Here is a 10,211-nt window from a genome sequence, read left to right as displayed (position 1 = left end):
CGGCGGAGCAGAAACGAGGGCGGAGCGGGCCGGGGCTGTAAACACGACCCGGAACCCCCAGAGAAGCCCGAGCGGCGCCGAAGACACTGAGCCGCTGAAGGAACACCCTGAGCAAAAAAGCAACACTTCGTAAAACTTTATTGATTTATCACTTGATTAAAGCATGGAATAGTATAACTATTATACATCGTATTTCATGTAGAAAACTTTACATAGATTTTCATATTATATAATTTTGGTATTCTCTCAGAACTCTATACATCCATTGGCAAGGAATGGTCTTTAAATTATTGATAGTAAATGCACTTAATACAGAGAAATTAAAACTCAGGCATTTTAAATATGTGAAAACATACATTTTAAACAAAGGTGCTGAACAAACTGAAGTTACAGATTAAAGGGAGATGCACTTTTGACAAAATTACTATTTTTAATCATTCTCTTGAACAGTAGGACTGAGCTAAAATCTGGGGCGTGTGGGTTTTAGTCGTGGATTGTTCTGTTTACAGTTTAGAATGTGAGGTACCAGGCATGGATGACAAACTCAACCTTCTCCTGGACGGTAAGACACAACAGAGGCAACATGAAGGAAGTTTTTAATCACCACAAAAGGCAGGGTTTAGAGTTTTCCACATTAGCATCCTCTGCCCCTCCATTCCCTCGGGAGGCATGGAGTGTCGGGATTCCCGCCCTGGCAGGGAGGGTGGCTGCAGCTCCCTGCGTGGCACAGCCTCCAAGAGGTGACTGTGTGACTGCAGGGCCCTGCTCAAAACCCCCAGGCAGCGCCACGGGGACAGGGGCTGCAGCACAGCGCGGGGCTGGCCTCTGAAAATGCCATTGCAGCCCGGGCCCCCTCCTGCACTGCACACCCTGGCGTGGTTGGATATCACACACCCAGCTTCAGCAGCTTGGAACTGGTATAAATACAACAACAGCTTTTCTTAAGGAACAGTGTGAGACCAAAGGCTGAAGGGAAGCATGGATTAAACATACTTATCCTATGTGCAGAGAGAACACAAATGCTGCCTGTTACAGTAAAGAAAGTCCATGAAGCAACTGTGAAGTCATTTAAGACCTCAGAATTGAGACTTGTTTCAAGACATGACTGTAGGGCTTTCACACCTGTGACACACACAGGAACATGCAGCTGGGCCAGGTGTCTAATGGGACATGAGGGAACACATTCCAAATCTGAAAAATAATGGTTCAAGTGTTTTCCTTAGGACTACCTACGACTAGAAGAAAAGGAATAGCATATCATTACAGATTTAAATAGAATTAGAATAAATATTTCATTTTCTGCAGTACCCGATGCAGTGACATTCCCAAGGAATGAGCAGCTGCATGAGATGCAACACAAAGGATATTTCGAATGCAGCAAGTTAAATACCAGCATTGCTTATTTTTCAGTCTTCTCCTATTGTCATAGCCATTCACTCCCTTCTACTAAATAGCAGTGTATAGATTTAACTTAATGGGCATTTAAAAGTCAAAGAGCCACAACTACCACTTACTGTTCTTTGGTTAAAAATAAAAAGTGAAAATAAATGGTGAAAGCTTTGTCACTGCTACTGACTGTAAAACCTTTCCCAAGCAATGCTTACCCAGGGCAAACTGATGTATTGAGCAGCACCATGAAAACCCTTTGGAAACAGATCACAAAAAGACAAACAAACAATCAGGAAAAAAAAAAAAAAAAAAAAAAAAAAGCACCACATTTCCAGTATCTCAGAGCAGCATATCCCGAGACAACCTCACCTGAGGCCATCCTGCCAGGAAACTCAACTCAAAACACAAAATAATGTTATACACTTGGTTCCATTCAAGTAGGTAGGTTGTTGTTGCTGTTTGTTGGTTTGGTTTTTTCTTTAAATACTGTTAATATTTTAAGTTTGCTACTCTGGATAGCACAGCAGTTAATATAACACTGCATTATTTTAGGAAGTGGAGCCTCTCCTCCCATCCTGCCATACTTTCCTGGTTTAGAGAAGTCTTGAAACTTGAAATTTAAAAATATTTCAAAGGCCAGGACAGCACTGTCATGGAAACATTGTCACAGAAATCTGATGCATTGTAAGGAAAGAAAAAAAACTCTTAGGCAAGCAAAGCTGTGGTGTCATGTCACATTTTGCTTCACAGCCTTCAAAGCACAGAATTGTTTTTGTAACTTGGAGCACATGAATGAACTTGTTTGATTTTGCTAGAGCAGTTTTTTGGAAATTCGGGTTTTTTTAGATGCCACTAGGAACTAAGAGTTGAGAACAAAAATCATTTGCACAAAATGACAAACCAGAACTTGCATATCTGCAGTAAAAGGAGACAAGCTTGTGTTGAGGACTGGACTTTTTGCTAAGCAGTTACCATTACTGCTAAACACATTATATCCAAAAAGGCGTGTTTATTTGTTCTGAGCCTTGTTTTTGATGTGTATGCCCTGTCCACGATCTGCCAATGTATGAAAGGAAAAGGAAAGCCTTTTCTTTTTCTTAAATGCCTTTAACTCAAGCCTAATAAAGGAGTAGATGCTATTGTTGCTCCTGAGGTAAAATCTTCCATAAAACTAAAAATAAGTCTCAGAAGATGCAGTACTGATATTAAAAAAAAAAATTAAGTCATTTGCTCAACAGGAAGAAAACCTTCTCCAAGCATCCTACAGGCTGTCCACTTCAACAGCCCAGTGCCCTCCCTGGCCTGGTCCTGGACAAAAGGAAAACCCAGACGGATCTCACCCAGGGTGGTCACTGGCCACCACAGTCGAGTTTATTATGAACATGTGCCAACATCACAAGGCTACACAAATAGAGTCATTAGTTCCAAGGGGCATAACTTCTGTGGAGAGATCCAGCTGGTTTATCAGCTCTAGCTGGGATGAAAGACCAAGCAGCGGATAAAACACTACAAGAGACACACTGGATCACACAAATGATTAGCATTGAAACAAAGAGACTGCACACTACTGTATTGACTCTGTAAGCAAGAATTTAAATAAAACTGCTGATACTTCTGTAGGATGGACAGAACCCAAATGCCATTGTGGTAAGAATAACTTGTTCCTGTGGTGATAGACCAGGGTCCCATCTTTTCCCACGTGCTTCAATCCACCTCTGGCCATGGCTGTGCGCACAGGCCGCTGCGACAGCCCCAGGCAGAGCTAGCAGGAAGGCAGGTGCATCCCAGCTGTGCGCGCCTGCTGCTCGGTGATGCAGATGTTGAACACCACCCCGATGCGCAGGAAGAACCTCCGCAGCACCGCCCGCAGCTCGGGGATCAGGTCGAACTGCATGATCTCACACAGGAACGGGTAATAGGTGGAAGCGTGTGCCCTGAACTAGCCGAGAGACACAAACACATCATCATTCTGCACTGCTAGAGCAAAATACAAAGTGTTGGCACATTCATGGCTTCACCAACTTGTTAAAACACCAGGCCTCAACCAAGCCCTCCCGACGGCCCAGGGGCAGCAAGCTCCACACTCTTTGTGGCAGCAGCACGCACAGGGCCTGCCTTGCTGTTACTCCCTAAACACAGTCAGGGTTTAGAGGTAGTATCAGAGTCTGTTTGTAGCAATGTGAATATTTGCATTCCCTTTTCCTCAAAAGGGCCAAGGTCCTGAAAATTATTCTTGCTATCACTGTCAAGGAAACTGGAATTCCAATTTCACAGGAGTGAAATTCACCCTTACCATTCCTGTGCAACTGTAATACAGCATGAGCCCCTCCCTTACTGCACACTCATTATGCTTTTATATGAAAGCAGTTCAGTAGTTCTATCCACATTCCCACAGAACCGGGAATTGCATGGATGCAGCCCTATTTCCAGAACGCAGAATGCCTGCAGACAGTGGAGCTGCCACTGCTGTATTGCAACATACAAGAGCATAGCGAGAGCACTCGCTATGAGCAACCTCCCACCTCCAGTCTGGATGGAAATAAAGACTGAACTCAGGCTGAAGCAAGAATGAAAACCACACCCAAATGCAGACGTGACTTCCAGCCCCTTCTTACCTTATCATCACTGATTTTTAGTGTTTTTGTCAAAAGCAACAGCAGGAGGTTGGTCCAGGCTTCTCTGTGGCTTTCCGAGTTGACAGTAATAAAATACGCCAAGGCTTCACTGCACACGCTGCAGAGATGGCACAGTTCACACAAACCATAAAGAAAACCCTTACAAAGTTTTTGATTACATGCTCTGTTTGTCCTCTCAGTGCTTTGTTTCCAAGCAGGATGTACTTCCATGGGAAAGTTTTCAATCACATGCAACAACTTTAACTACACAAATTTGCTTTTTCTTGCGCAGGAATTGTTCCAGATAACTGAACTGAAATACTTTTCATGGTGGTGACAGAGAAGGAAAAGGAAAATTAATTTGCCTGATAAACATTTTGTAATTGAAGTGCTGTCACTTTCAACCTGCAAACATTATTTCCTGACATTGGGACAGCTTAGGCAACAGCACCATGAGAGAGCTCTCCCTCCAAATTTGGACTGGTTTAACAAAGATCTGCACAGCTCAGGATCACACATTAAGGAAGAATTATTTGTATTAATGAATTTTTGGTCCCTGCTGCAGATTGTCAGCACAAAGTACAAACCGTACCACTTACTATGGCTGTTTTTAGGACACTCATTTAGTTAAAGAAGGACTAAGCAGATCAACATGTCCATACCTGCTGGTAGATCAGAATCCACTGTATTAGTACCCAGAGCAAGTTGGGAAATCTTCACATTTGATAAGATATAGTGCTTTCATCTTTTATGTACCAACTCACCTAAATAACCTTTTCATATGAATTTAGAACGATTTTCTACATTTGCTTAAATTCCAGGTGTACAGCAGCTTATACTGCACTCTTCTTCAGTCAGTGGATCCTGTTCTCCCTGTATTGCTACGTACAGACAGGGACAGCATTCGCCGCTGCCACGAAGACCAGCAGTGTCAGCGAGAAGGCGCTCCACCCCTTCCCAGCAGGTCGACTGCCCCTCCCTGCTGGGTGCGCTGTGTGGGTGCAGGGTGCCCCCAGCTGTGCCCCTGCAGGCCCGTGCTGTCCTACCTGAGCAGGCGCTGCTGCACCGCGGCCCACGCCTCCCGCCGGCTCTCGTCCACATACATGCGGAACAGGATCCTCAGGCAGCACGCCAGGCTGCTGGTCTCTTGTTTTAAGAGATTGGGTTTTGATTTACCCTTGAACCCTAGAAATCAGTCCCATGCAGGACAAGAGGGAACATCCAAAGCTGGTGTTATTAGCCCAAAATAAATTTTATCACCAATATCTGCAATAGTGACCAGTAATGATTTCTTGTACAGGCAGTATTTCCTCCTCCTTGATTCTGATTGAGTTCAGATTTATTTATAAAGCCACTTAACTACAGCAGTACCTAGCTATGTAGCTCTACTTTAATAAAAAAAACCCAGACAATTTAGCAAACAGAATTATTCAAGTCAGCAGGAAGGAGACAAGCAATAAAAGCGTGTGACTGTTCAATAAACTCTAGAGGTGATTGCAATGGCACACTGCTGTGTCATGATACTTAAAGCTAGAAGTGTAGTTCAGCATTTTTATCAAATGAAAATAAAAGCCTCACCTGCTCTCCATAACACAGTTCTCTGCTCATAATTTGAATTAAAGGCTTTTGAAAACGAGTGAGACTCTTGCAGACAATCCAATAACTTAAAAAGGTGATGTGAAGACATGTATTTATACATTCCTTGGTCTTCTGTGTCAATGTGGATATCTGCATCCAATGTGTCTCGCTAAAGAACAGAGGGAGAGAGCACATGCCATAAATCCCATTTATAGGTGCAATGCACTATTAGTGCAGTACAACACAGCAGACTGGGCCTGTCAAAGATCTGAGCTGTTCTCTTCTCAATGGGGTACTTAAGAAGAGAGAAGTTATGATCTATCCTAGTTACTGACAAGAAAATAACACTCAAGAGCAAGGGAAGAACTCCCTTATGGGGATATTGCAGACACAGCAATACAGTACAGAACATTTCTCTAGAAGCTGACTGGGGAGGTCTGTTGAAATCTGAAAACATCAAAATGAACAACAAAAACAGTGTGGGTTTCAATGCTGCCTAGTGTAGAAATTCCCCATCCTTGGCTCATGTCAAATTTAATTAAATGGGTCAACATTTTTAGCTAATTGCACTAGGATTTTAACAATACCATCCCCAAAATGCTACCTGAATGCACTAGCCAGGACTTCCAGCTTAGGGCTTTACTAACAGCCAAGCCAGAGCTACTGTGCAATGCTGGCCAGGATCAGAGCTCTCAGGGACAGGGACAGGGACATCTCCAAGGTCAGCAATGAGTGAAATCTTGACATTGACCTCAGTTCAACTTCTGCAACACCTCCTGTGCAAACATCCAGACTGAGCAGAGCCTCAGCTGGGGCTAAATGAATGACACTCAGTCTAATGAGCAAAAAAGAATGCTTTTCCCCAAACAAACAAAAAACTTTTTTGATGAGCATGTATTCATGATAGAAACAACTATAATCTATTATACTGATAATAAAAATTAAAGTACTATAATACTACAACAGGCAGGCTGCCAGGCAACACTCAAGGCAGACAAAAAAATCACAACTTAAGAGTACTTTACACACACATTCAAGGTAATGCTGAGTCAGAAAAAGTCTCTACGTTGTGAACACATCAGAGCACTCCACAGTTTGTAGTTACTGTCACAACAAGGTTACAAGTAAGTCTGATGGTACCTGAGCTGCAGCCATGTGCTCAGCATCTTCCTTCTTGCTTGTTGCTGGATAGAACACTATGTTATCAATGGTCTGTATCAACTCCAGCTGTACCACACACTTGATCAGGAGGCCAGCAAATAGTTTTTGGTCTAATGAAATGAAGCAACACAAGTTTCAGAAGCAATTCATGATTATTCACTTACAAAAGGCTAGCAAAATATGACATTCCCCTTAACAATTTGATATTTAGTAATGCTGTGAATTATCTTCTCACTGCAAGAGAGAAGATCTCACTGCAAGAGAGAAAATCTCACTGCAAGGCATGAACACAAATTGCAAAGACTCATCCTGAGTTTAACTGCCCCAAAACTTTCTGTAGAGAACTACAGAAGTGAACTAAGACTGGCTATAAAGGTGAATTGAAAAAGCTTGTATGTTTTCCTTACTTGCATAAGGACCACCTTTCCAGCTCTCATCTGTTGGATTTGAGTATTGGCTTTGTCCTCTTTCAGAGGCATTTTTATCCATGCTGCTTAAAGACTGGCGATCTAGGTCCAAATCCTAGAAGAGAGCGCAGAGCAAGTCCAGCAATCCGAAACACTAACTCCCAACCAGCAGATGACTTCTCTAATCCTAGATTCAAAGGCTTCCTGCATCCCTTCTTTACATCCTTCTTTACAATAACACCAAATACAATCTATTGTCAATTCCTTGTCAAGTGTATTGACTATAACAGAATATTTCAAAAGCTAACCTAACACAAAACCCTTCAAGTCAGTTTATCACCCTGAGTTGACTCTTACCAGGTGTTTTTCAGATGAATCTTCCTCCATTCCTACAGGCTTCCACGTCAGCAAGCTTCACAGAGTTATAGAAACAAAACAACAACAACAAAAAAAAACAACAGACAAACAAAAAATCAAACAGAACAAAACAAAAAAGGTAAATATTGTTGTTTTGGAATTGGGTATCAATGAAAGAATTAAACTTATGAACTTACACATGAGGAATAGTTGTTTTGAAGATTTCTAGCATACAATTGCATGTCTGGCCCCAGACTTCAGGGCTGAATTTCTGTCCATTGAGTATTACCAGGTTTTCCAGGCAGTTTGTACCTGATCGTGCCAACTGCTCGTTATCTGTGAAAGAAATGTTCCATATTTATCAACTTCTACAATATCAATGAAAAATTAAGCATTCCCTATTACTGCTCCATTAAAAATTTTTACCAATACTGTGAAATGCACAATCTCTTGGCTCAAAGCTTACCTATAAAATATGTTACAATATGAAGCTGAAGAACCTACTGAATAGAAAAAAGAGTTTCAAAATAGCCTTCATGAGATGGAAATCCAACCAGGAAAGACAAAAGACAGAGCAGAAGAAGAAGGGAAGCACACAGTGAGAAAAAGGAAGGAAAAGCAGCAATTTCAAACTTATGATTTCCTGCAGGATTGTCCCCCAACATTCCATACCATAACATGCAGGATTTCAGGTGTAAGAGCCAGAAAGAAAACACGTTCTTTACAAACTGTATTTAGAAATACTCATTGGCTGGGAGAAGGGGGAAGGTGCCAGACTGCATGTACGTATCTGTATGGGTAAATAAAGGAGCTCATGTGTCACTGCAATCAAACCAAGAAAGGTTGTTGGCAGGAGGTTCAGAAGATTGACACCATTCTCCAAAAGCTTTTGCTATGTCACAGTAACACCGTGAGCCCCTTACGAACACAGTAACAAAAAAGTTGCCAAACTCAATAAAAAGATTAGTGCTCAGATATTCAAGATACTGGATCAATCTACTGCAACGCATATTCTCCTAAAGAGAACTTCTATTCTTCCAAAATTTAGTTAACCTTCTCCTTCTTAAGTAATGAACATTTAAAACTACATTTGATCAAAAGATACAGATAAATAAGGTACCTTGTTTTACACACCAATGTAACTGTGCAAGTATGTCAGGAAGAAGGATCTCGTGCAAAGCCTCATAGAACTGCGTGAACACATCACAGATGGCATAAAGGGCGTGGTTGCACGTCGTGGTCATCCACTCCGATTTCTGGGACAGAAAATAAAAAGTCTTTGGTTTTATGGGGATTCTTCCACGATGACAACACTTGGCTTATACATGGCTGGTGAACAAGAGACACAGCTCTGGGGAGAGGAGAGCTCAGAACTAAAGCCTCAAGACTGCAGACGTCCTGTGAGCAGCGCTCAGCTGGCCACACGAACGCAGCTCAGAAAACTGTACATGTTCACAACAGAAGGAGAACATTCTCCTTGAAAATAATCAGACAGACACACAGGTCACTGGACACTGTGGCAAGTTTCATTCATGCTGCAGAATTCAGCAGAATACAGAACGGGCTTAGCTAAGTCTGGGGCAGTATGGAGTGGCAGTATCTGATGCCAATAGAAACTGCGGCCTCAGATGTGTGAGTTCCTAAAAACACCACTCTAGGAAATGCTTGCTTTTTGGGTTATTTTGGTTTTACCTCCGTTTGTTGTTCAGGGAGTTTCATATTATCAAAAATCCGAAACACAATTCTAAACAGGTCTTCCCACCAGTGCTTTTCAAAGGTATGCCCGTAACTCTTCATGATTTCAAACATCACTGTTAAGCCTCTATAAACAAACCAAACAAGTATAGGAACAGATGTTAAAATGTGATATCTTCACTAAATGAAATAAAAGAAACGAAAAAAGGAAAAAAAGAAAAGCTTTATTACCTTGTACGAACATCTAACTTGCAACGATTGATGATGCAGGAAAGTTCAAACAAAATAGGAAACCATCCTCTGACCCACACTCTGTCCCCAGGAGCCACATTCATGTCATCACTTGTGTATTCCCTTAATACCTTGAAGATCAGCAGGAAAAAAGGATTTAAAGAAAAAATTATCTTAAAAATGTTTCTATGTGACAAATTTAGATACTACCGGAGGTACAGACAAACTTGGAAAAGTTACCTTAGTTCCTACTGTAACACTTCAATTCTGCAAAATATAAGTATAGCTCTGAGTGGTTACTATTCACAAAAATACTAAATGAAATACTTCAGTCTGTTTTTACTTCCGTACAGCTAAAGGCCTCACAAGTTGCTAAGGTTTGGACTTCTTAGAAAGCAATTTTAACAGTGACAGACAACTGTTACATCAATACATGTAACAAGGAAATCTAAAATTGGCAGAAACCAGTTCTACAAGTCTCTGGTACCCTGAAAGCAGCAGGCAGTGGGGACATGCAACTGCAGTGTAACTCTAGGCTCTCCTCAGCAGTGATTATTGCATTCACTATTCACACAACACACTGTCGGTGAAGAATACACGTTTGTAACCAACCAAACTGGACATAACTGGAGTGACAGAACAGGAAGCACTGCTTTCCTAAACTAGCCCTAGTTTACATAATACCAAAATTTGTCCTAAATCCAAACAAGCTTTGAATACAAACACTTGCAATTGAAGTTTGAGTATGAAAGCTCTACCTTAGTAGATTAATCTCCAT

The 10,211-nt window shown here is 41.7% G+C and overlaps 1 protein-coding gene across 2 annotated transcripts in view; it reads right to left on the bottom strand.

The window, feature by feature from the left end:
* Positions 1-122: 122 nt before the first annotated feature.
* Positions 123-10,211, bottom strand: part of ARFGEF2 (ADP ribosylation factor guanine nucleotide exchange factor 2) — a 34,824-nt gene continuing 24,735 nt past the window's right edge. The window contains exons 29-39 of one of the 2 annotated variants that reach the window (XM_040079814.2): positions 9,434-9,564; positions 9,200-9,329; positions 8,628-8,763; positions 7,705-7,843; positions 7,508-7,562; positions 7,151-7,265; positions 6,723-6,853; positions 5,583-5,751; positions 5,051-5,189; positions 4,005-4,122; positions 123-3,328 (exon numbers count right to left, since the gene is read on the bottom strand). In XM_040079814.2, the coding sequence (XP_039935748.1) occupies positions 3,152-3,328; positions 4,005-4,122; positions 5,051-5,189; positions 5,583-5,751; positions 6,723-6,853; positions 7,151-7,265; positions 7,508-7,562; positions 7,705-7,843; positions 8,628-8,763; positions 9,200-9,329; positions 9,434-9,564 (1,440 nt within the window). In that variant the 3' untranslated portion in view covers positions 123-3,151. Of the gene's footprint in view, positions 3,329-4,004; positions 4,123-5,050; positions 5,190-5,582; positions 5,752-6,722; positions 6,854-7,150; positions 7,266-7,507; positions 7,563-7,704; positions 7,844-8,627; positions 8,764-9,199; positions 9,330-9,433; positions 9,565-10,211 lie in introns of those variants that run through there. The other variant, XR_009208355.1, reaches the window with a different exon arrangement.

Source organism: Hirundo rustica, chromosome 16 (assembly GCF_015227805.2).
Source record: "Hirundo rustica isolate bHirRus1 chromosome 16, bHirRus1.pri.v3, whole genome shotgun sequence".
Classification (NCBI taxonomy): domain Eukaryota; kingdom Metazoa; phylum Chordata; class Aves; order Passeriformes; family Hirundinidae; genus Hirundo; species Hirundo rustica.
The sequence above is the reverse complement of the archived record's forward strand: the minus strand, read 5'-3'. Positions and strand labels throughout refer to the sequence as shown.